The sequence below is a fragment of the Erpetoichthys calabaricus genome, chromosome 9 (genome assembly GCF_900747795.2).
Source record: "Erpetoichthys calabaricus chromosome 9, fErpCal1.3, whole genome shotgun sequence".
In the NCBI taxonomy this organism is placed as follows: Eukaryota; Metazoa; Chordata; class Cladistia; order Polypteriformes; family Polypteridae; genus Erpetoichthys; species Erpetoichthys calabaricus.
Window position 1 is genome coordinate 136593118 of NC_041402.2, and position 27960 is coordinate 136621077.

At 39.6% G+C, this 27960-nt stretch overlaps 1 protein-coding gene across 1 annotated transcript in view; it reads left to right on the forward strand.

The window, feature by feature from the left end:
* LOC114658142 (serine/threonine kinase-like domain-containing protein STKLD1) overlaps positions 1-27960 on the forward strand; it is a 64332-nt gene that overhangs the window by 33611 nt on the left and 2761 nt on the right. The window contains exons 13-18 of the mRNA XM_028810219.2: positions 225-365; positions 3289-3417; positions 3679-3807; positions 7205-7333; positions 11012-11152; positions 11346-11425. Of these exons, the coding sequence (XP_028666052.2) occupies positions 225-365; positions 3289-3417; positions 3679-3807; positions 7205-7333; positions 11012-11152; positions 11346-11425 (749 nt within the window). The remainder of the gene's footprint in view (positions 1-224; positions 366-3288; positions 3418-3678; positions 3808-7204; positions 7334-11011; positions 11153-11345; positions 11426-27960) is intronic.

Genomic DNA, 27960 nt, shown 5'->3' on the forward strand with positions numbered 1-27960 from the left:
GTGTTTTTTTTTTCACAACAAAATCACCAAAATAGACATTTAAAATTGCATATGAGGATGGCATTAATTGCACGTTCACAAATTTCAAGTGACTATGGCTGAACTCTTCTTTTGTTGCAACACTAAACCTTGAATCAGTTAGCAATGGATTTTTTCAGGCAACTGTTAGCATAATGAGTCATCCTGGTATGACAATTTGACAGTCTTTGGTTTTCTAATTACAGCCTTGGAGCAGGGACTGGAGAAAGAGCTTCTACACAGTCCTGAAGTAATAAGCTGTATACTGAAGGCAATCAGGAGCTATTCCACAGAAATCGAGCTGCTTATACTTGCACTCAACATTTGTATGATTGTGTCAGAAAATGGTAAGTTCTATAAATGGTTATGCTTCAACAGATTTAGCTATACTTAAAAGCTGAATTTCAGCAATCAAAAATGTTTACTGTATGATACATCTCATATTCTCAATATTAGACTAAAGGTTTGTACAAACACTTGACAACAAGTTATATGATTTCAGAGTAGGCGTAATTATTTTCTCAGGGTCATGTAATGAATCACTGGTGTGAACTGAATCTTGTGGTTTCAATTCTAGCTCCTTAGTCATTAGGCATATTGCAGCCTGCTGTATACTATAAAGTACTGTATATCAAATGTGTATTACCTAACTTTATGAAAATCAGTTCTAAATATCATATGACAAGAAAACATTAAACAAATATCATGTATAACATTATGATTTGTCACAATTTTAAATCAACTTTAAATGAATCAGCTTTTCTCTGTTTAGTGGTGGGAAGGTCATCCGACTATAGCCACAGGTACTATGAGCTCATGTCACCCACCTGTTCTCACCCATAATGCTTGGCGACAAGCTTTTAGGATTCAGTTCTTGATGAAGACTTCAACCTCTGTAGCCTAAAGACTGGCACTAAAGATGACACTCTGTCTAGACCCCTCTTATTTGTTATAGCAGTCTGCAGATTTTTAGTAGAGAGTATGTCAATACACAGCTTATAAAAATGCAGATAAACTTTCAAAAATTTAATAAACCTGACTAATTCATTGTATTGTTCTTTTTTATTTTGGCTGTTTGTTCTGTTCTTCTGTTCTGGGTATTTGGTCAGAAGTTCACAACTCAACTGCTATCTTACGTGGATATTACCCATTATACTCTGGGTAATGGACAGGAAGGGATCAGATACCCTGACAAAACATACAGAAACACATGATATTCTAGCGTACTTAGCCATGAAACACAGACTGAAAGTTTATTCCCTTCTTGAACACTGTAGGATGTTATTTCTGGTGTAATGATAGCATACTGTAAAACAATAACATAAAGGTGGATAAGTCTGTTTGAGTATGAGTATGTGGATTCAGGGTTACAGCTTCTAACCTGAGCCTGTATGAAGACATACTTCCTAATATTTGTGGAAAATTTACCCTTAACAAGTATACAACTGTGGCCCTGTGTTCTTGTTGAACTCTTTTTAAAGTAATAGTACTAATAATACAGACACTGTACTAATTTGCCTCATAATTTTAAATACTTCAATCATTTCTCTTCTTAATCTTCTTTTGCTTAAACTGAAAAGGCTCAGCTGTTTTATCCTTTCCTCATAATTCATCGCCTGTAACCCTGGAATCTGCTAAGTTGCTCTTCTCTGAACTTTTTCTATCGCTGCTATGTCTTTGTTGATGTCAGGAGACCAAAACTGCACACAGTACTCCAGATGAGGCCTGACCAGTGTATTATAAAGCTTGAGTATAAACACCTTGGACTTCTACATATCACGCTATATAACCTAACATACTGTTAGCTTTCTTAATAGCTTCTGAACATAGTTTGAAACTTGATAGTCCACTATGACTCCTAAATCCCATTCATATTTGTACTTTGAATTTTCAGACCTCCTATTGTGTATTCAAACCTAAAATTATACCCACTATGTGTAATGCTTTGGATTTTCTTACCTTTAGTTTATTCTGCCACAAATCTGACCAAGCCTGTATGCTGTGCAAGTCCCTCTGTAGTGATTGCAACGAATTCTCGATTATCTGCAAAGCCACCTAGCTTGCTATCATCTGCAAACTTAACCAGCTTGTTATTTATATTCCTGTCCAAATCATTTATATATAGAAACAGACTTCATGAGAGTGGCCCGACATCCTCAAGTGGGCCCTGTGCTCACTGCTCAACACTGTGGAGCTTGATTGGCATTTGCCATAGAACACCAGAATTGGCAGGTCCACCACTGGTGTCCTGTGGTTTTCACAAATGAGAGCAGGTTCAGCCTGAGCACATGTGACCAACGTGAAAGGGTCTGGAGAATCAGTGGAGAACATTGTGCTGCCTGTAACATCATTCAGTATGACCGGTTTGGTGGTGCGTCAGGCTAGACAATGGCACCTTGGCTGACATTAGGTATCGGGATGAAATCCTTGGACCCATTGTCAGACCCTATGCTGGTGCAGTGGGTTCCTCCTGGTGCACGACAATGTGGCAAGAGTATGCAGGCAGTTCCTGGAGGATGAAGGAATTGATTGACACTGGCCCCATGCTCGCCTGACCTAAATGCAAAAGAACACCTCTGGGACATTATGTTTCATTCCATCAGATGCTGCCAGGTTGCATCTCAGACATTCCAGGAGCTCAGTAATGCCCTGGTCCAGATTTGGGAGGAGTTCCCCAGGACACCATCTGTGATCTCATTAGGAGCATGCACTGATGTTGTCAGGCATGCATACAAGCACTTGGGGGCCATACAAACTACTGAGTATGATTTTGAGTTGCTGCAATGAAAGTTTGGCAAAATGGACTAGCCTGTTGCATCATTTTTTCACTTTGATTTTCGGTGTGTCTTTGAATTCATCCCTCTGTAGGTTGATAATTTTCATTTCTATCAAATGATGCGGCATCCTTTCATTGCTAACACATTAACCAGTCCATATCAGTAAAGATAACCAGCAAGATTTGATGCATTTTCAGTTCCTAGCACCAAAACCCTATGCATACAGGTTGGTGACTGAGTGTGGCCAATAGCGGCCCATCAATGCTGGCAGGTTCCAGCCATCATCTGCCCTGTATTGGAATATGCCGGTTCAAGAATAGACCGATCAAACAAATGGCTCCTTTCCACTTTGTAATCAGATGTTTTGGTTTCAGATTTGCTTCATATTTATTGTAGTTTTATTGTATTTATTAAAATACTTATTACCTTTGTAAAATAGGAGCAATTTAATACAAATGAATACCAAACTTTTTATTCTCTGCAAAATTTGTAGAAGATGCTGCTCTGGCTTTTGGAAAATTAGGTGGAGTCCAGGACCTTCTAAATGTGATGAGGACTTTTCCTGACAACATGGAGATCTGCAGACTGTGCTGTAGGACACTCTGGGGTTTAGTGCTCAACAGTAAGACAATTAAACAAATACTGTGCACACAAGCAATTTCTTTGTCAAGTTTGGTATTTTATTGAAAGAAAATGACTTGCTTTCTTTTATATTTGCATCTCTATTCATATGTCTGATATACTTAATGCAAAAATTATAAATTACATTATACTGTGTATCTACTATAAAATTTACTGAATCAATGTCTATAAATGCTCCACAAAACTGAGAACAGCAAAAAAGGGACATGAATTGCAGTAATAATGTCCTGTTTATTTCTAGAGAATAATGCAAGGATAGCTTGTGCAGAGGGAGCTGTGGACACACTATGCAGTATAGGAGAGGCTCATCTCCTAGATGGAGGTCTAATGGAGTCTATGTGCTCTGCATTATGGTCTTTGACTCTACAAGGTGAGCTCATTTCACTTCCACTATAAATGGATATTTCTTCCTAACTGAAAACATTACAGTCATATACTATACTGAGAAATGTTTATGCTGTATGTTATGAATTCACTGTAAACTACCCAATGCATACAAGCAGCATTTAGGGCAGCCATTGGCTGGATGTATTGTAATTCAAAATAGCTGATAGTAGATATCTCACTGACATTCTTGTTTAATGTTTATTGTGTACCCCTTATTAAAATATCATTGTTAACTAGCCGAGGTATCCAGCGTTGCCCGGATATATATATTTACAGTCATATGAAAAAGTTTGGGAACCCCTCTCAGCCTGCATAATAATTTACTCTGCTTTCAACAAAAAAGATAACAGTGGTATGTCTTTCATTTCCTAGGAACATCTGAGTACTGGGGTGTTTTCCGAACAAAGATTTTTAGTGAAGCAGTATTTAGTTATATGAAATTAAATCAAATGTGATAAACTGGCTGTGCAAAAATTTGGGTACCCTTGTCATTTTGCTGATTTGAATGTATGTAACTGCTCAATACTGATTACTTGCAACACCAAATTGGTTGGATTAGCTTGTTAAGCCTTGAACTTCATAGACAGGTGTGTCCAATCATGAGAAAAGGTATTTAAGGTGGTCAATTGCAAGTTGTGCTTCCCTTTGACTCTCCTCTGAAGAGTGACAGCATGGGATCCTCAAAGCAACTCTCAAAAGATCTGAAAACAAAGATTGTTCAGTCTCATGGTTTAGAGGAAGGCTACAAAAAGCTATCTCAGAAGTTTAAACTGTCAGTTTCAACTGTAAGGAATGTAATCAGGAAATGGAAGGCCAAAGGTTGCTGTTAAACCCAGGTCTGGCAGACCAAGAAAAATACAGGAGCGGCATATGCGCAGGATTGTGACAATGGTTACAGACAACCCATAGATCACTTCCAAAGACCTGCAAGAACATCTTGCTGCAGATGGTGTGTCTGTATATCGTTCTACAAATCAGCACAATTTGCACAAAGAACATCTGTATGGCAGGGTGATGAGAAAGAAGCCCTTTCTGCACTCACGCCACAAACAGAGTCGCTTGTTGTATGCAATTGCTCATTTAGACAAGCCAGATTCATTTTGGAACAAAGTGCTTTGGACTGATAAGACAAAAATTGAGTTATTTAGTCATAAAAAAAAGCGCTTTGCATGGTGGAAGAAAAACACCTGCTACCTATTATCAAATTTGGTGGAGGTTCCATCATGCTGTGGGACTGTGTGGCTAGTTCAGGGACTGGGGCCCTTGTTAAAGTTGAGGGTCAGATGAATTCAACCCAATATCAACAAATTCTTCAGGATAATGTTCAAGCATCAGTCACAAAGCTGAAGTTACGCAGGGGTTGGATATTCCAGAAAGACAATGACCCAAAACACAGTTTGAAATCTACAAAGGCATTCATGCAGAGAGAGAAGCACAATGTTCTCGAATGGCCGTCACAGTCCCCTGACTTGAATATCATCGAAAATGTATGGGATGATTTGAAGCAGGCTGTCCATGCTTGGCAGCCATCAAACTTAACTGAACTGGAGAGATTTTGTATGGAAGAATGGTCAAAAATACCTCCATCCAGAATCCAGACACTCATCAAAGGCGTATAGGAGGCATGTAGAGGGTGTTATATTGGCAAAAGGATGCTCAACTAAGTATTGATGTAATATTTCTGCCCAAATTTATGCACCTGTCTAATTTTGTTATGATGCATATTGCATATTTTCTGTTAATCCAATAAACTTAATGTCACTGCTGAAATACTGTTTCCATAAGGCATTTCATATATTAAAAGGAAGTTGCTACTTTGGAAGCTCAGCCAATGATAAACAAAAATCCAAAGAATTAAGAGGGGTTCCCAAAATTTTTCATATGACTGTAGAAACGTTTAAGGAAAGAAAGCAAAGGATTGTGCATTTTTAAATGGTGACCCTGTTGTTATTGCTAGCTGTTCCATCCATTATTCACACTGCCTCTCTATGAATGTGAGTCAAGAATTTATTGTTTTTGGGTGTGATTGGATTCCAGAATTGCGGTAACTCCATGCTGGATTGTATCCATGAATACAGTCATGTCTGACTCATTCTTTTAGTTCCAGATGGAAGAAAAGATGAAAAAGCAGGAATTAAACAAACAACCCTTTAATTCTTCTCTGTGCTGCACTGTACTTCCACTCTTGATCAAGCCTCACCCAACACCTCCCTGCAAAAGTACAAAATACTTATTTTTATATTACAATAGATAGAAGCAGCACATGGAGTTGCCCGAGTAGATAAGTAATAAGTTCTGGCCATGATGTATCATTGTCTGGCTTCAGTCTGTTCAGTTTTTTTGCTAGCTCTGAGCCAGCAGGTGGCACTGGTGTGCAAGCTGTGGTACACAGGGGCAAAAAACTCACTTGCAGCCTTACAAAATTACTTCCAGATTAGTCAAAGGATGTAGGATTGTACAGGGAACAGACAGACAGATATTATTTTTATATATATATATATATATATATATATATATATATATATATATATATATATATATATATATATGTGTGTGTATAAAATACTGGCACAGATCTGGGATATAGTTTGTAAAGCTACTTTTACTGAAGAGTTTTGTTTTTCTTCAGATTCTACACTACAGATATAGTGGTGGCAATTCTGAAGTTTTCAGCCCATTTTTCAGGCACATGCAGTGACTTCCTAAACCATGCCATGAGCAACTGTACCACACATTACAGACGTGGGACTACAAAGCAGTAACATGCATGATAAAACAAAAGAAAAACATAACAATTAAAAAATAAGCCCAGCAATTTTGTATTCAATATGGCAAAATTCAGCATAAACAAAATTCACAGGTAACTCAGATTTCAAAATATTTTAAAACACTATGCAGAAAAAAAAATCTGTACTATTCATTCTCCAAATAATAGCAGAAACCTCATCATGCTGCTGTTATAAAACATGAAAGTATGTACAGACTTACTACCAAAATTTGAATGAGCAAAGTGAACACCCAAAATCAAAATCTTAGGCTAAAGCAGTTGAAGAAAAACAGTAATACTTTAAAACAATTCAAACAAGAACAGGCCACACAACAAAGCTTGTAAATCCTATTCACCAAATTGCTCCTAAATAATACTGAACCCGGGACTACCAGCATACACATCATGTGATTGCAACTTTGAACTGGATAAGCAAGTAAGAAAACGTGTGGATGGGTATATATAGAGAAGTTATGTCAGTCTTCTTACCTGGTCCAGAGCCCACAACTGTGTCTTCAAAAGTGCATAATATATAATTAACACCTAAGGTCACCAGTGGTGAGACCTTATTGAGAATATTTTACAATGGATATATGTTTCCATTATTTTCCAGGTAATATAACAGAAGGTCAATATGAAAAGATCACCAGTCTTCTTCTGGATGCCATTAAAAATCACCTGTCAAGACAAGGAGTGGTAAAAAATGCCTGCTCAGCCTTGGCCAGTCTAGTCAGCACATCAGGTGAGGCACATTGAATAACTACTGCTAAGCAGAAATGAAAAAGGTGCAGTTTCTTTGTTTCAATAATAAAAAGATCTTTCTAGTGACTCATTTAAAATAACAAGTTATGTGATTTTCCATGTTTTATATAAAACTAGTCAATGTACTTGTAGAATGTGTTAAGGAAGTAAGCAAATGTTTATCTGTTAAATGATGACCTTGTTTTTCTTGCTAGCTTTCCTGTCTTCCTGTCTATTAGTGATTCTGCTTTCTTGAGTTGCATCACACAGTACACTAAGTTATATATTATCAAGTTAGAATCCGTATTTGCAGTGTGTGGGGAACAGAAGTATCTATAGAAAACATATGCAGGCACAGAAATAAGTGCAAAGAGAACTCAAACAATGTGCTGATATAAATGTGTTATTTATTATTGGCTGTTTGTATGATGCATCAGTCGAATTACAAGCTAGAACTACAAAGAGCAATGTGGTGCAATAATCTGGTCAAAATCAGATATGCAGTGCCTTCAGAAAGTATTCAGACTCCTTCACGTTTTACACATTTTGCTATGTTGTAGTCTTATGCAAACATCATTTAAATTATTTTTTTCTCCCATCAAACAACACTCAATGCCCCAGAATGACAAAGTAAAAATAGGATTTTAGAAATTTTTGCACATTTATTAAAAAAAAAAAATCACCTTGACATTCAGAGTTGTTACTCAGTACTTAGCTGAAGCCCTTTTGACAGTGTTCATGAATTCTTCTTATGTATGATGTGATAAGCTTCACACAACTTTATTAGGGGATTTCCTATCATTCTTCTCTGCAGATGCTCTCAGGCTCTGTCAGGCTGGAGAAAGACCATCAGTGAACTGGTATGACCTGGTCTCTCAAATGGATTTAAGTTTAGGCTCTGGCTGGGCTACTCAAGAGCATCCAGATAGCTGATACTTATCTCATCTCCTATGTTGCCTTTGCTTTGTGTTTAGTGTCATTGGAAGGTTAACTTTAGGCCCACGTTAACAGTCCAGACCACTCTGGAGCAGGTTTTTCATTACAGATATCTCTGTATTTTGCCCCATTCAGTTTTCCATCAAGCCCAACTACTCTCTCAGTCCCTGCTGCTGAAAAACAACCCCACAGAATGCTGCTGCCACCATAGTGCTTCACAATTGTAATGATATTGAGCAGTTGTTCAGTGATGCCTGATTTCCTCCAGACGTGATGCTTAGAACTGAGGCTAGACAGTTCCACCTTGATTTTTTCAACCAAGAGAATCTTGTTTCTCATAGTCTGAGAGTATTTTAGGGGCCTTTTTGCCAACTTCAAGTTGTCTGGGAACTCTGCCATAAAAGCTCAGCTTAGTGGAGTATTGCAGTGGTAGTTGTCCTTTTGAAATTTTCTCCCATCTCCACATAGGTTCCCTGGAGTTCCACTATGGGAACCTTCAGTGCTGCAGAAATATTCTGTAGCCTTCCCTAGCCGGCTTCCTGACTTGTTCTTTTAGCTCTGATACACATTTGTAGCTGTTGGATCTTCTTATAGACATGTGTGCCTTTCCTAATCATGACAATCAATTGAACTGACCACAGGCAGACACCAAAATAGGTGCAGAAACATCTCAACGATAATCAGTAGAACGGGATGCGCCTGTGCCAGATTATAAGTGTCATAGTAAAGTGTCTGGATATTTCTGTCGGTATGATATTTCACCTTTTATATATTTTTTTTTAAATTGTTTTGTTATACTTTGGTATTGTGTGGTGTTTGATAAGGGGAAAAATTAGTTTAAATTATTTTAGCCAAAGGCTGCAACCTAACAAAATGTGAAGTGGAAGAAACTAATATATGTACAAGAAATGCAGATAGATTTGGGGGTTGGGCGTTATGGATTGAAAGGACTAGGACTTGAATGTAACCTCCTGAAACTTGTCTGCCATGATGGGTAAGACATCACTGCTGTAACAATATGCTCCTAAATTTCTTTTTGCTTTATTCTCATTCAATTATACCTTTATGGAAGAGAGAGAGAGAGAAAGAATGGATGCTTTCGCTACCACATTTGTCCCTATCTGTACTTTTCATATATGGTTAATCCATCCAACCATCCATTTTCCAACCCGCTGACTCCAAACACAGGGTCACAGGGGTCTGCTGGAGCCAATCCCAGCCAACACAGGGTGCAAGGCAGGGAAATATATGGTTAATTTACATATCTAAATATATAGCCTCTTTCATGTACAAAATCTGGGTCATGAGAGAAATTTAACGGGATTCACTATTTCACATATCTGAGGACATCCTGTTAATTCCCAATCATTTCCCAGGTTGATATTTTTCACATATGACAGTCTTATATAAGGGGGGAGAGATCGGGAAATGGCAGAAGAGGTCTGCATACATCAATGCCACACTTCTTGTTGCCTTTTTCCAAAGAAAAATGGATGGGTGAGTAGTAGTAGTTAAGTGTTGCATTTGTTCTTTTATTATTTTCCAAACACATACATTTTTTGCAGGATGTGTTTAAATCACAAACATGCGTCTGAAACATCAAACGATGAGAAATGGGCAAATATTGTTTGGAAAATAGCCTTAGACTAAAATATTTATAATGGGCTATTGTTACATCGTCAGTAATCAAAGCCATTCTGCTAAATTGCGGTTTATGCATTGCACACAAAACAAGCACAAATGCCAGAACAAAATTGGCAAAGCTGTTTGTTTTGCCTTACAGCTCCAGACTCCTGAGCAATGTCGGCGTCAGTTAACACATTATGTCTTCATCAGCTGTCCTCCCTCTTCTTAAAGCCATGCATATTAAACTATTGGTCTCTAATAAAATGACTCTGTATGTGGGTATGTACCTCGGTGGACTTGTGCTCTTCGCCTCTAGTAGTGTTTGTTTAATGCCTAATGGTTTAAGATTAGGCCGACCTGTGAGTTCAAACAGATCTAACAATGATTAGGAACGATTTTGTAAGTTAAAATACTAAGAAATCACAAAAAGGATAGTTCACGGTTTACGGCTTTGTCTGCTTAAACATACAGATTACATGTCGAGGGGTCAAGCCCCACCCTGTTAAAGCTGATTTGTACTTCTGTGTCATGCCTACGGCGTAGCTATGTGCGCAGGCTACGCGATCTAAAGCAGTTTATACTTCTGTGTCATGCTGCGCCACAGGCACATGCCTGAACATTAGTTGGCCGGTGTTTGTAGTACACAAGAAAAGCGAATAATCCATTAAAATGCAGGCATATTTACCCTCCAGGATCACCACTCCTCTTGCTACTTATTTTCTTTTGTAGGTGAATGTATTTGTCCTTCATATCTTTCAACTTTTTCATTAATTTGCAAAATTCTAAACCAGAAGATGAATGGTGTTTGTGTAGGGTTTACAGCAATATGACATTTAGTCACATTTTTGAGTAGATGAGTGTCAGGCCTCGATGTATGTAACGTGAACTGTGACGTATCTACAGTGTAGGCTCGACACAGAAGTATCAATCAAACTTTATGGTTCAGGGTGTCAGTTTATGAAGCTACTGCTCAAAATACAGTCAGAGGCTCATGTAATGACACTTTTGCTGAGTCATTATAAATGCTGAATGTCCTGCTGATTCTGTTAATTTCATACACATACCGTGTACGTGGTCTAGATAAGACACAAGTCCCATAACTACATTTTTTTTTCAGAATTGTCTGCAGCACACATTCTACTGTGCATTGATGGCAGCAGCGGGGCTCAATTGCTTAAAGAAATATACACGAACCACAGTGATGATCCTGAAGTAGTCGAGAACGTCTGCTCTGTGCTCAATGAGATATGTCAATATGGTAAGCAACCTGAAGTGCAGATCATGCACAGTGAAACCACCTTTAGAATGTTATAGATCTGCATCCAATTATACTGAAATATCTCCTTTATTCACATAAAAGGAATACTTAAGTCTTAATTTCATGAACAAGTACAAAGAATAGTAACTCTCTCCCACATCATGTTGATGTGTTATACTTCTTTCTCAACCAGGTGACCTGGCATTGGAGTTAGCATCACAAAAGTTCAAGACAATGCTTAATGAGATCAAGGAAAAGTTTGCATCAAACAAGGTAAAACTTCATCTCTTAAATATAATTGCTAGCATATACAAAGCAATCAGTACATATTATACTCATTTGCCTATGTCATTATCCCAGCATCCGTTGACATTGATTAACTTCACTCCTGCTGATATGGAGTGTTACTTACAGGAGCAGTTACAGGTGACAATAACATCTGATATCTATTAGTCAATCATAGCATAACATAACAATCTCATACCAGCTTAACCCAATTTAGGGTTGCAGCACCAGGCATGAAGCAGGAAACACCCTGGAGTGCCAGTCCACAGCAGGTCTTGCTCATTCCAGGCTGAACTGGAGTCACCAGTCTATCTAACAAGCACCTCTCTGGGAGTATGGGAAAAAAACATTTCGAGGAAAAGTTTGTTCAGCATACTTTTCACACAGCATAGCATTACATAGGACCTATTTGTTAGAATTTGTTAGAAAAGTGATGACAAAACCCCATACATTGTGCTTTGTGATTTAGGCATGGCGATAAGTGTTTTTTCAACACATACCCCAAACATGCTTGCTTTCATAAAGAGGGTAATAACATTTATTCATAGCACAAGAATTTTTGAAGATGGACATTGGTACGTTTGTCTATTATAATAAAAAAATCCTGGGACGAGACGAGACTAATCCTGCGACGAGACGTGACTTTTTGAAGAGACATTTTGGAAGGAAGTCCCACAAGATGGAGACTTTTACCATGAGATTCTTTCAAGTCACTCCCTACTATTTTCAAACAAGATCAGGGTCATCAGGTGAATTCCGGCACTTAACCTGGATAGACACCAATCCATTAAAGGGCTTACTTATGAACAGACACACACACGCACACATACATACTTACGAAGATCCAGTTTAGAATCAACCATTCATCTAAATATGGCAGTGAGAAACAATGAAGTCAAACGAATTAATGCAAAAATTGTCGATCAGTTACATGGCGCAGCCTCGCAACTCTGGTCGTGGAGGAGGTCTTGCGATATTTTACCGCGAGACAATGCGAGTTACGCCGCTGACAGTCTCTTCCTATGGCTCATTTGAGTCTCTTGTCTGTCAACTACCTGGCTCTATTCCCACCATTGTTGCAACTATTTACCGTCCTCCTAAATTCAACAAAGAGTTTCTGAATGACTTTTCTGCTTTTTTAGCTTATTTGTCCTCGTTATCTTCGACCATAATAATAATGGGTGATTTTAACATTCATTTGGATAATAGTAAGTCCTTGGCGACCAGAGATTTTATTTCTTGCCTTGATAACTTTGACTTTCAGCAGTTTATTGAAACCCCGACACATGTCAAAGGACATATCTTGGATTTGATTTGCTGTACTGGACTTACTCCGAATGACTGTACTGCGGAAGAATTTCCCTCTTCAGATCATTTTCTCCTTACATTTAATATGACTCTTACTGTCTACACCATTAAACCTTTTCGTGTAATAACTTTTAGGAATCTTAAAAATATCAACATGAGCAATTTTCAATTAGGTATTGATATACTTGTGGAATCATTACAAACTATTTCTCTGCCTGATTTAGTTAACTTTTATAACGAAGGACTTCTTGACATTTTGAATTCGGTAGCCCCACTCAAAACCCGATCAGTTTCATTTACACATACTGCCCCATGGTTTACACCAGCTTTGCGCATTTTAAAATCTAAAGGTCGGCAGTTGGAACGGCTGTACAAGAAGACAGGTCTTAATGTTCATAAAGAAGTGTATTTTAGCCATATGCATCACTATAGGGGCAGCATACGGCATGCTAAAGCTGCCTATTTTACTGCCCTAATTTCCTCCAACAAGGGGAACTCTGGAACACTTTTTTCCCTGCTTAGATCGCTAACAAGTCCCCCAGACTCTCTTTCCTTGCACTGCCTTTCTAATGAATTTTATAACACCTTAATGACATTTTTTAATGATAAAATCCAGGCAATACATTATAATTTAGGCTCGGTTGCTATTGACTCCACCATTGATGATTTTCCTCCTCCTACTCATTCATTTTCTATGTTTGAGCTTCCTTCCACCTCAGAAATCATGGATCTCATCAATAGCTCTAAGCCTTCAACCTGTCACTTGGATCCAATTCCCACTGTTCTGATTAAAACCTGCCTTCCCTCGCTAGCTCCTCTTGTTGTTTCAATTATTCACTCGTCACTTTCCACCGGAATTGTTCACCAGTCTATGAAAACTGCCGTGATTCACCCCCTACTGAAAAAACCTGGGGTTGACCCTACTGACTTTAATAATTTCCGACCAATTTCTAATCTTCCTTTTATTTCAAAGGTTCTTGAAAAAACTGTGGCTTCCCAACTTCATCAGTATTTATCTGCTAACAGTTTATACGAACCATTCCAGTCAGGCTTCCGACGTTTTCACAGCACTGAGACGGCACTAGTTAAGATCACTAATGATCTTTTAGTGGCTGCAGACTCAGGCCTAATCACAATCCTCAGTGTCTGTCATTTCACCCTGCTAAAAAGGCTATCTGCACTAGGTATTTCTCACATTCCGTTAACTTGGTTTAAGTCATATCTTACAGACAGAACTCAATTCATTCAGCTGGATACATGTACCTCCACTCCCACTCCTGTAGTATCTGGGGTTCCTCAGGGTTCTGTCCTTGGCCCCTTGCTGTTTATCATTTATCTGCTTCCTTTGGGTGTCATTTTTCGTAAATGGAAGATAAACTTTCATTGTTACGCAGATGACACCCAGTTATATATTTCCACTTCACCATCTGCATCGCTTCCACCATCCTCACTTACTGATTGCCTTGCTGAGATCAAGTCTTGGTTATCTTCCAACTTCTTGCAGTTGAACTCTAATAAAACTGAGGTGCTTCTTATGGGCACGAAATCTGCAATAGCGAAGGCATCAAAGATCTCAGTAGTAATAGACAATACTTCTGTTACCTGTACAGATCAGATAAAAAGCCTTGATGTAATTCTGGACAGCACGTTATCTTTCCAGTCTCACATCAGTTCTGTTACTCGAGCAGCTTACTTTCACCTGCGAAACATTAATCGCTTGTGTCCATTTTTGTCAAATCACTCTACTGCCATTTTAGTCAACAGTTTGGTCACCTCCCGCCTGGACTATTGCAATTCACTTCTCTTTGGTCTGCCTCAAAAGTTACTACATAAACTTCAACTTGTTCAAAATTCGGCTGCTCATATAATTACTAAAACACCCTATTCTGATCACATTACACCCGTTATTCAGCAGCTTCATTGGCTGCCAATAAAGTTTAGGGTCAACTACAAAATTTTAGTCCTTACATATAAGGCCATTCATAATCTTTCCCCCACATATCTCTCACAGCTCCTACAAGTCACTAAACCCTCTCAGTATGCTCAGATCCTCTTTTTCCATTAACTTAAATAATCCACCAGCACGTCTTGTTACGATGGGATATCGCGCATTTAGCAGATCAGCACCTTCCTTATGGAACTCATTACCTGCTTATCTTAGGAATATGACTACCCTTCACCAATTTCAGGCTAATCTTAAAACTTATCTGTTCAAAATTGCTTATTCATTGTAACTGTTATTGCTGTTTTATCTGATGTTTTATTTGGATTTTAAATTTTCTAGTTATTGAATGTTTATTTTTTAACCTGATTGTACAGTGACCTTGAGTTTTTTGAAAGGCGCTTCAAATAAAATGTATTATTATTATGCGAAACTGATTAAATGCGTATCAATAGACTATTCTGAAGCAGTTGGTGGTGATCGTGCAGAACATAAAAACATCAATTTACAATATGCCATAGAATATCTACAAGCATTAACACCATCCGGTCCTCCACCGGCCAAATTACTGTTGAAAGGAGGATGTATTGTAATGTTATTGTATAATTTCTGTATGAGCGATGGACTATGCAATGGAACAAGATTAGTTGTATTAAAAATTGGTTGAACAATTCTAACGTAAAATTTTAACAGGCGATAAAAAAGGTAATGTAGTACATATTCCATGAATAACATTAGACACCAAAGGAGATTGCCATTCGTATTAAAACGTTTACAGTTTCCCGTGAGTATAGTTTTTGCTATGACAATTAACAAATCACATGGACAGACATTCGAAAAAGAAGGTTTATTTATTGGGCAGTTATACGTTGCGTTGTCACAATGTAAATCCAAACACGGAATCAAAATTCAATGCGATCTTGAAGAAAAGTTAATTCCAAATATTGTTTTAACTGAAGTTTTAAAGTAAAAGTGAAAATAATGCATATGTAACAATCCCCATGAAAATAACAATCTCTTTAAATTGTATATCTGGTTAACCAAACAGAAATCTACGCTAACTTGGTTTGCTTTCTGTCTTTCTCTTATAAAGAGGGCATAAACATATGAATTATGTTGTTCATATTTCTTGTTCAAGATTTAATGTAGGAAATATTGTCTGTCTGTTTGTTAGCCAGTTAAATGAGAAAATCTTTGGTTTACAAGTTTCTCAGTGCCTGCATACTTGGAAAGAACTTCTGTTAGAGGGTACTACTGCATGGCTGCATATGCAAGTCTAATAGAAGAAGCTAATGATCTCAGTGGTTTAGCTTTCTATTAAATTAGAAGGGATAAACTTAAAAAGCTAAAGATTTACCCAACATACAGGTAATTACTTTCAAATTTCGTAACACCTGTAATCAGAAATATACAGTACATACACATAACATTTGCTAGCTGTACTCTAGCCATGAGTTTACAAGAAGCATTAGCCTCAGCAATTAAAATAAAAAAATAAATGATAAATTAGGCTATTGTTCAGTTCAGGTCATCTCAGGGAATATAGGTGGTTCTTTATCTTGAAGTCTTTAGGGCCCCCAATGAGATTGCTTTCAATTTCTATTTCATTGTCCAGGGCTTTCTTGGTTTGGGTACAGCTTGTGTTGTATTGCAGTAGAAACAACTCTCACTTTCTTAAATAAAACACATTTACTGAGTGTTACAGCAAGACAACAACATTGCTCTTGTGTGCAGTCATGCTCCTCCTTATGCACCCTTGCTAATTCTCTAGCAAGTCTGGATTAAATGTGGCACCCACGACCAAATGTTTTATAGGCCGGCTTCCTCTGCTAAGATCTAACACTAGAATATCTCTTGGAGTAAGGGGGTGTGGGCAACAACCTAAGCAATGGGAATTGTACTACTGAGGACTGAACCAGGCTATGATGAAGCAGAAAGAGCAATGAGCAAATAGTAATATTGGAATATAAATGACAATAAAGATTTTGATTTGATTGATTTGAAGAAGTGAACATTTTGTAGTGTTTCTGTAGAACACATGCCCAGAATCACACAGTAGGCCTGTGATTTGAGGGAATTCCGGTACTTCACCCACTCCATGGAGATACAGAACAATCTATCTAAAATTCCCCAAAAATGTATTGTGGAAATTAGTAAATATTTGCTATACAAAAAAAAAAAAAACATGAAATCTCTTAAAACACTTAACAACCTCAGACACAGTTCCAATCCAAGCATAGATCTAAATGAATCTGGTTAGAACCGATGAGTAGTAGACAAGACAAAGTGAAAGGCCTACTGAAGTGAACAATTAACCTAGGAATAAAATGATGGCCTTTTCCTACCATTTATGATCCACTGCATGACAAGATAACTATTTTGATGGAAGTATGCTTTTGGATAGAGTTGTGTTTCCAACAAGTGTAAACATTATTATTAAGTGTTATAGTATTACAGTTAATTATTAGGCTGATCTGCTGTAGTGACCCCTAACAGGAGCTGCCAAAAGAAGAAAAATAAATAATTATTAAGCTCACCAGAGAAAAATGATCTTATCTAACAGCGGGTAACACCTCCATTAAACTGAAGAACAGTTGCAATTGTGTCTGGTATGGACGCCACCTGTTTGCGAATGTAGACAACATCAATTTTTATCCATTATTCCAGCACCAAATCCTGTACGTCAGCCAGAGTGGTCAGGTGGCTCTTCCAGGGTTTCACTCATTGCTCCAAATAGTCTCACAGATTTTTCAATGGGTTTTAAATCTGGGGATTTTGAGGGCCAGTTGAGATGCAGGCATGTTTTAGAATGTTCTCCATATCAACGACCCACAATTCTAGCCCTCTGCACAATTGTTGTCTTGGAGGTGAAGTATAAAAGGTAACACATGATGTAGCCATTCTGGTACACATGCATTCTCACCTCATCCAAAGGACCCATTTCCTTGTTAATTGAAACACCTCCAGAACATCAGAAAGCCACATCCTGCTTGAACAGCACCTTACATACAGTTCTCATTGAAGGCTTCATGCGATTTATGATGAGCCTGTCATCTCAAACTATTTGAGTACAAGCAGAAATGCGACTCATCAGACCAAGTAACACATTTTCAGACATCAACAGGCCAGTGTGGCTCACCTTGATGCACAGCTTGGACTCTGGAACCAATCTCCTTGAGAGGGGCTGGACTCTCTACCACTCTGGAGTTGCCCACGGTGAGAGGCACCAAGCGGGTCTGGGCATACTTATTGCCCCCTGACTTGGAGCCTGTACATTGGGGTTTACCCTGGTGGACGAGACGGTAGCCTCCATCCGCCTTCGGGTGGGGGGACGGGTCCTAACTGTTGTTTGTGCGTATGCACCGAACAGCAGTTTGGAGTACTCACCCTTTTTGGAGTCCCTGGAGGGGGTGCTAGAGGGCATACCTTCTGGGGACTCCCTCGTACTGCTGGGAGACTTCAAGGCTCACGTGGGCAATGACAGTGAGATCTGGAAGGGCGTGATTGGGAGGAATAGCCCCCCCGATCTGAACCCGAGTGGTGTTTTGTTATTGGACTTCTGTGCTCATCACGGAGGGAGGTGGGGGACATTGAGTCCGAATGGGCCATGTTCCGTGCCTCTATTGTTGAGGTGGCTGACCGGAGCTGTGGCCGTAAGGTGGTCAGTGCCTGTCGTGGCAGCAATCCCCGAACCTGTTGGTGGACACCGGCGGTGAGGGAGGCTGTCAAGCTGAAGGAGGAGTCCTACTGGACCCTTTTTGTCCTGTGGGACTCTGGAGGCAGCTAATAGGTACTGGCAGGCCAAGCGGAATGCGGCTTCGGTGGTTGCTGAGGCAAAAACTCGGGCATGGGAGGAGTTTGGGGAGGCCATGGAGAACAACTTTCGGACGGTTTCAAGGAGATTCTGGTCCACCGTCCGGCGTCTCAGGAGGGGGAAGCAATGCACTGTCAACACTGTATATGGTGGGGATGGTGCGCTGCTGACCTCGACTCGGGACGTTGTGGGTCAGTGGGGGTGGGGGGGTACTTCGAAGACCTCCTCAATCCCACCAACATGACTTCCAATGAGGAAGCAGAGCCTGGGGACTTGGAGGTGGGCTCCCCCATCTCTGGGACCGAGGTCACCAAGGTGGTCAAAAAACTCAGTGAGAGTTGGACTCCACCAGGGCTGCCCTTTGTCACCGATTCTGTTCATAACTTTTATGGACAGAATTTCTAGGCGCAGCCAGGTGTTGAGGGGGTCCGGTTTGGTGGACTCAGGATTGGGTCACTGCTTTTTGCAGATGATGTTGTCCTGTTTGCTTCATCAGGCCGTGATCTTCAGCTCTCTCTGGATTGGTTCGCAGCTGAGTGTGAAGCGGCTGGGATGGGAATCAGCACCTCCAAATCTGAGACCATGGTCCTCAGCCGGAAAAGGGTGGAGTACCCTCTCAGGGTGAGATCCTGCCCCAGGTGGAGGAGTTCAAGTATCTCAGGGTCTTGTTCACGAGTGAGGGAAGAATGGAGCGTGAGATCGACAGGCGGATTGGTGCGGCGTCCGCAGTGATGCGGGCTCTGCATCGGTCCGTCGTGGTGAAAAAGAAGCCGAGCCGTAAGGCAAAGCTCTCAATTTACCAGTCGATCTATGTTCCTACCCTCACCTATGGTCATGAGCTATGGTTAGTGACCGAAAGAACGAGATTGGGAATACAAGCGGCTGAAATGAGTTTCCTCCGCAGGGTGTCTGGGCTTTCCCTTAACGATAGGGTGAGAAGCTCAGTCATCCAGTAGGGGTTCAGAGTAGAGCCACTGCTCCTCCGCATCGAGAGGAGTCAGATGAGGTGGCTCGGGCATCTGATCAGGATGCCTCCTGGACGCCTCCCTGTTGAGGTGTTCCGGGCACGTCCAACCGGGAGGAGGCCCCGGGGAAGACCCAGGACACGCTGGAGGGACTATGTCTCCCGGCTGGCCTGGAAACGGCTCGGGATTCTCCCAGAAGAGCTAGAAGAAGTGGCTGGGGAGAGGGCTGGGCATCTCTGCTCAAGCTGCTGCCCCCGCGACCCGACCTCGGATAAGAGGATGAGGATGGATGGATGGATGGATGAACAGGCCAGTGTTTGTGGCTCCATTTCCACTGTAACCACACTGCATTGTGAAAAGCTGTTAGCATGTACCTCTTCCACAGTATTCTGCTCCAAATATCCATGCAGTTCTCTTCTGAGTCCTCATTCAGAAATGGCTTTTTAGAGGCTTGCGTTGACTGTTTGCAGCAGTTCTTGCCTGGTGGTAAAGTCTGTTTGCTGTCCCAATGCAGGACATGTGGTGACAGACTCTATCTCTGAGCACTGTATTTTGATGGCAGTCCTGGCAATTAGCAGTTAACTGTGATGTACGCCACTGCTGGAAGACCCATTGGAGAGTAGGGTTGAAAACACCTGCAAAGTCAGCAACTTCCTTGTACACTATGCCCCTTTGTATGGCTGAATGCAATAACCCCTTTATGCCAATCATTCACATCTATCATGCAACTCATATTTCACAAAAAGAACCAAAAACTTGCAGCAGATCACTACTCCTAATCACTCTGAGTACCATGTAGAAACAGCCATTTGTAGAACAATATTCATAGTGGAGTGCCCTCTGTTGGTGTCTGAAATATGTGACACCTCTTGCATGGAGATTGACTAATGTTATGTAGAGTGGGTACCCCATATTACCTACATTTCCTTAAAAGTATTAAAGTGTTCTCAAATAGACAAGTTATTTGGTAAATGCTGTCCAGTAAAATAAAAATAAATGAAATAACTATGTCCAATATTAAACACAATAAATGAGATTGGTATTATGAGCTTTTAAACACTAAGTAACAAGGTAAGAAAGGGGGCATTGTCCGATTTTGTTAGGCTTTCAAAGGCACAAATAGACTTCTCTGTAAAAAAGAACAGACTTGAAAGAGATGAAGAAAGACATAAAACATTGTATTGAGTATCCTTCAGCTATACCAGCATTTGGTCAGCTTGCTATATGAGTTTCATTTGATAATTATATTATATTATTATACCAGTAACGGCGCACTGCACCATTACATGCAGTGAATATACTTGACTTGAGCATTCTTAATTTTCCTCCTCTTTCTCTGTACATTTAGCATTCGTTTCCTCAGAGGTTGATGCGCTTGCTGCTTCCTGAGCAGCTCTTCTTTTCCCCACCCTAGCATCCCGCTTCTTCTCTTCTTTCGTCAGCATCTTTTCGCATTAAAATAGATTAAGTCAGTGTTTGTGTTGTAATTACTTAGTACGTTTTCTTTAATTTTTCACTTAAGTTGGCGCTTAAGTCTTCAATCTGCCTCAAGAATGATTTAAGATATGAAGAGGTAGAGGAAGTGACGGCGAAGGTGGTAGGGATGAGAACGGCACCCGTATGCATGCGCCGCATGGCCGCCCTGTTGGCCACTGCCGAGAGTTGATTCTACAATAAAACAAACTAAAAAGAGGAATAACCTTGGAGGTCAATCATCACCCTAAAAGCGGATAGTAGACGTCACATAGTATATATGTGTACCAAATTTCAGGTCAATAGGTCAATCGGTTTGCGAGCTACAGGTGATTTAAAATCCTGGACAGACAAACGAACAGCCACGGTAGCGTATATTACATCTCCCTATTATAAAATCTTGAGACGAGATGATTTCCAATAGATTTTTTCAAGTCCTGTGACACAACACTTTTGCAATGAGATTTTTTTCAAGTCCCGCCCTCCTCTCAACCACACACATGGTCCTCTCACCTCTCATTCGTGTGAATGCTTTTGACAGACACAGTTCCTGTTCTCTCAGCTCTTATAAATTTTTATGTTTTTCTCACTTTAAGTTCCCAATTAAAGAAGACGTAATACGTCCAAATCTCATTGAAGAATTTCATCCTGAAGGGTTATCAACACAAGAAATGACTACATGGGCAATCCTAGCACCGAGAAACGATGAAGACAAATGAATTAACACAAAAATTGTCGATCGGTTACAAGGCAAATTGGTTAAATGTGTATCAACAGACTATGTTGAAACAGTTGGTGGTGATCGTGCGGTAGATGAAAACCAACTTATAATATCCTGAAGAATATCTACAACTGTTAACACCGTCTGTTTTACAGTAAAAGTGTAAGTTGAAAAAGTATTTCTGTGTTAATTTCAAATCGTATAACGCAACAACTAACGCAACATGAAACATAATTTACTTTGAAATTAAAACGTTTTACTATTTTTTAATATGATTAATTACTCGCAGTAATGTAGAATAGTTAGTTCTATTATGCATATGTAACAATTGCCATGAAAATAACAATCTGTTTAAATTGTACATCCACATCCTCATACGCGGGCAGCAGAAACGCAAATTAGTTAGTTCTTAGCGCTGGCCCGGGGGTTAGCGAGGGAGCGAGCAGGGGGCAAAGCTCCCTAATTATATTATATTGTTATAACAAAAGGTGCAAAGATGTGTTGACATGTCTGTAGAGACTACTGCATAGAAAAGGATGCCTTCACAGTTATAATTCAACATTTGCTAACCTTGACAGACAAAGCTTTACAGAAATTGTCAACCAATAGGCTGGGCCTTTGTTCACCTAAGAAACAAACTACTTGCAAAATGTCCATCTCTTAACGCTTCCTTCCGAATTAGACAAGCCTGGGTTTGTCATCTGTTCTGTTCTCTTCTATCCTATTGCCTAACAGTTGTGCTTAAAAGTTTGTGAACCCTTTAGAATTTTCTATATTTCTGCATAAATATGACCTAAAACATCATCAGATTTTCACTCAAGTCCTAAAAGTAGATAAAGAGAAACCAGTTAAACAAATGAGACAAAAATATTATACTTGGTCATTTATTTATTGAGGAAAATGATCGAATATTACATATTTGTGAGTGGCAAAAGTATCTGAAACCTCTAGGATTAGCAGTTAGTTTGAAGGTGAAATTAGAGTCCGGTGTTTTCAATCAATGGGATGACAATCAGGTGTGAGTGGGCACCCTGTGTTATTTAAAGAACAGGAATCTATCAAAGTCTGCTCTTCACAACACGTTTGTGGAAGTGTATCACGGCACGAACAAAGGAGATTTCTGAGGACCTCAGAAAACGAGTTGTTTATGCTCATCAGGCTGGAAAAGGTTACAAAACCATCTCTGAAGAGTTTGGAAATCCACCAATCCACAGTCAGACAGATTGTGTACAAATGGAGGAAATTCAAGACCATTGTTACCCTCCCCAGGAGTGGTGGACCAACAAAGATCACTCCAAGAGCAAGGCGTGTAATAATCGGCGAGGTCACAAAGGACCCCAGGGTAACTTCTAAGCAACTGAAGGCCTTTCTCACATTGGCTAATGTTCATATTCATGATTCCACCATCAGGAGAACACTGAACAACAATGGTGTGCATGGCAGGGTTGTAAGGAGAAAGCCACTGCTCTCCAAAAAAAAATATTGCTGCTCGTCTGCAGTTTGCTAAAGATCACGTGGACAAACCAGAAGGCTATTGGAAGAATGTTTTGTGGACGGATGAGACCAAAATAGAACTTTTTGGTTTAAATGAAAAACGTTATGTTTGGAGAAAGGAAAACACTGCATTCCAGCATAAGAACCTTATCCCATCTGTGAAACATAGTGGTGGTAGTATCATGGTTTGGGCCTGTTTTGCTGCATCTGGGCCAGGACGGCTTGCCTTCATTGATGGAACAATGAATTCTGAATTATATCAGAAAATTCTAAAGGAAAATGTCAGGACATCTGTCTATGAACTGAATCTCAAGAGAAGGTGGGTCATGCAGCAAGACAACGACCCTAAGCACACAAGTCATTCTACCAAAGAATGGTTAAAGAAGAATAAAGTTAATGTTTTGTAATGGCCAAGTCAAAGTCCTGACGTTCATCCAATCGAAATGTTGTGGAAGGACCTGAAGCGAGCAGTTAATGTGAGGAAACCCACCAACATCCCAGAGTTGAAGCTGTTCTGTACAGAGGAATGGGCTAAAATTCCTCCAAGCCGGTGTGCAGGACTGATCAACAGTTACCGGAAACATTTAGTTGCAGTTATTGCTGCAAAGGGGGGTCACACCAGATACTGAAAGCAAAGGTTCACATACTTTTGCCACTCACAAATATGTAATATTCAATAATTTTCCTCAATAAATAAATAACCAAGTATAATATTTTTGTCTGATTTGTTTAACTGGTTTCTCTTTATCTACTTTTAGGACTTGAGTGAAAATCTGATGATGTTTTAGGTCATATTTATGCAGAAATATAGAAAATTCTAAAGGGTTCACAAACTTTCAAGCACAACTTTAGGTGTTGCCTGCATGAAAATGCAGGACACTGATCCATTTGCACTTTCATTATTCTGTTTCTTAAAGACAGTGGGCTTCAGTTTCCTTGATATACGGTATATCTAACAGCCCTGGAACCCTAACTACAGATTGGGGTAAGAAAAATTAGGTGGAACCTTGCCAAATCATCTCATTACATTTTTGACATTGCCAAAAGTAACATTAATTGAAGTAATGAAAGTAATGAATAAGCATCTTTAATGAACAGTCTAATATGATCACTCAATTTTAAGTTGAAACAAGCAAGTTAATAAATAATAAAGGCCAAATCACTGGCTTTGTACACATCCAGCAGATTATATGTATATATCTTCTACATGTCTGTAGTAGAAAGAAGGTTTGTTTACTCCTGAACGCTTCAAATTCCTGGATTTTTATGACTTTTCTAGTACCAAAGAGCTCAAGAATCCAGGAATACTTTACACTCGGGTTCTTTACAGCAAAATTACATGAACCTAATAAGAACACATACAGTGGTGTGAAAAACTATTTGCCCCCTTCCTGATTTCTTATTCTTTTGCATGTTTGTCACACAAAATGTTTCTGATCATCAAACACATTTAACCATTAGTCAAATATAACACAAGTAAACACAAAATACAGTTTGTAAATGGTGGTTTTTATTATTTAGGGAGAAAAAAAAATCCAAACCTACATGGCCCTGTGTGAAAAAGTAATTGCCCCCTGAACCTAATAACTGGTTGGGCCACCCTTAGCAGCAATAACTGCAATCAAGCGTTTGCGATAACTTGCAATGAGTCTTTTACAGCGCTCTGGAGGAATTTTGGCCCATTCATCTTTGCAAAATTGTTGTAATTCAGCTTTATTTGAGGGTTTTCTAGCATGAACCGCCTTTTTAAGGTCATGCCATAGCATCTCAATTGGATTCAGGTCAGGACTTTGACTAGGCCACTCCAAAGTCTTCATTTTGTTTTTCTTCAGCCATTCAGAGGTGGATTTGCTGGTGTGTTTTGGGTCATTGTCCTGTTGCAGCACCCAAGATCGCTTCAGCTTGAGTTGACGAACAGATGGCCGGACATTCTCCTTCAGGATTTTTTGGTAGACAGTAGAATTCATGGTTCCATCTATCACAGCAAGCCTTCCAGGTCCTGAAGCAGCAAAACAACCCCAGACCATCACACTACCACCACATTTTACTGTTGGTATGATGTTCTTTTTCTGAAATGCTGTGTTCCTTTTACGCCAGATGTAACGGGACATTTGCCTTCCAAAAAGTTCAACTTTTGACTCATCAGTCCACAAGGTATTTTCCCAAAAGTCTTGGCAATCATTGAGATGTTTCTTAGCAAAATTGAGACGAGCCCTAATGTTCTTTTTGCTTAACAGTGGTTTGTGTCTTGGAAATCTGCCATGCAGGCCGTTTTTGCCCAGTCTCTTTCTTATGGTGGAGTCGTGAACACTGACCTTAATTGAGGCAAGTGAGGCCTGCAGCTCTTTAGACGTTGTCCTGGGGTCTTTTGTGATCTCTCGGATGAGTCGTCTCTGCGCTCTTGGGGTAATTTTGGTCGGCCGGCCACTCCTGGAAAGGTTCACCACTGTTCCATGTTTTTGCCATTTGTGGATAATGGCTCTCACTGTGGTTCGCTGGAGTCCCAAAGCTTTAGAAATGGCTTTATAACGTTTACCAGACTGATAGATCTCAATTACTTCTGTTCTCATTTGTTCCTGAATTTCTTTGGATCTTGGCATGATGTCTAGCTTTTGAGGTGCTTTTGGTCTACTTCTCTGTGTCAGGCAGCTCCTGTTTAAGTGATTTCTTGATTGAAACAGGTGTGGCAGTAATCAGGCCTGGGGGTGGCTACGGAAATTGAACTCAGGTGTGATACACCACAGTTAGGTTATTTTTTAACAAGGGGGCAATTACTTTTTCACACAGGGCCATGTAGGTTTGGATTTTTTTTCTCCCTAAATAATAAACACCATCATTTAAAAACTGCATTTTGTGTTTACTTGTGTTATATTTGACTAATGGTTAAATGTGTTTGATGATCAGAAACATTTTGTGTGACAAACATGCAAAAGAATAAGAAATCAGGAAGGGGGCAAATAGTTTTTCACACCACTGTATGAAAAAGACTGCATAATAATTTACTTTCAACAAAAAAGATAACAGTGACATGTCTTTCATTTCCTAGGAACATCTTTGTTTGGAAAACACCCCAATACTCAGATTTTTAGTGAAACACTATTTAGTTGGATGAAATTAAATCAAATGTGAACAACTGGCTGTGCAAAAATTTCGCTACCCTTGTAATTTTGCTGATTTGAATGCATGTAACTGCTCAATACTGATTATTTGCAACACCAAATTGGTTGGATTAGCTTGTTAAGCCTCGAACTTCATAGACAGGTGTGTCCAATCATGAGAAAAGGTATTTAAGGTGGTCAATTGCAAGTTGTGCTTCCCTTTGACTCTCCTCTGAAGAGTGACAGCATGGGATCCTCAAAGCAACTCTCAAAAGATCTGAAAACAAAGGTTGTATCAGTATCCTGGTTTAGGGGAAGGCTACAAAAAGCTGTAAGGAATGTAATGAGGAAATGGAAGGCCACAGGCACAGTTGCTGTTAAACCCAGGTCTGGCAGGCCAAGAAAAATACAGGAGCAGCACATACGCAGGATTGTGAGAATGGTTACAGACAACCCACAGATCACCTCCAAAGACCTGCAAGAACATCTTGCTGCAGATGGTGTATCTGTACATCGTTCTACAATTCAGCACAATTTGCACAAAGAACATCTCTATGGCAGGGTGATGAGAAAGAAGCCCTTTCTGCACTCACACCACAAACAGAGTTGCTTGTTGTATGCAAATGCTCATGTAGACAAGCCAGATTCATTTTGGAACAAAATGCTTTGGACTGATGAACAAAAATAGAGTTATTTGTTCATAACAAAAAGCGCTTTGCATGGCAGAAGAAGAACACTGCATTCCAAGAAAAACACCTGCTACCTACTGTCAAATTTGGTGGAGGTTCCATCATGCTGTGGGGTTGTGTGGCTGGTTTTGGGACTGGGGCCCTTGGTAAAGTCGAGGATCGGATGAATTCAACCCAATATCAACATATTCTTCAGGATAATGTTCAAGCATCAGTCACAAAGTTGAAGGTATGCAGGGGTTAGATATTCTAACAAGGCAATGACCCAAAACACAGTTCGAAATCTACAAAGGCATTCATGCAGAGGAAGAAGTACAATGTTCTGGAATGGCCGTCATAGTCCCTGACTTGAATATCATCGAAAATCTATGGGATGATTTGAAGCAGGCTGTCCATGCTCGGCAGCCATCAAATTTAACTGAACTGTAGAGATTTTGTATGGAAGAATGGTCAAAAATACCTCCATCCAGAATCCAGACACTCATCAAAGGCTATAGGAGGCGTCTAGAGGCTGTTACATTTGCAAAAGGAGGCTCAACTAAGTATTGATGTAATATAAGTGTTTTGACTTGTATGACTATTGTGCTACCGCCTAATCCACTGAAACTTGTATAGCTCGCAGTTTAGGCGGCCAGATGTGACCGTAGCTCCAGAAAAGGTCCAAAAAAATGTTTTAACAGAATTACTGGCTTCCTTGCTCTTCCTCAGTTCACAGTGTTTCTTTCATATGAGTTTTCAAAACGAACTCACTCATATGTCCAATATTTGACTTCTTCATTCAGTAATGGCACCTAGCCATATGCAAATCTTTTTAATCAGCATTTTCTAACCATTTCCAAGTTAAATGTACTCTTTCCTGGTATTTTGACTTTTCGATAACATGCAATGACATGTTTAATATACATAATGTGATTTGCCTTGATAACTATTTACCACTTAATGCTAACTCAGCACTAATAATTCAATGTGCACGCTAATGGCTTCTATATATCTATATCAGTTTGTCCACATGCTTGCTC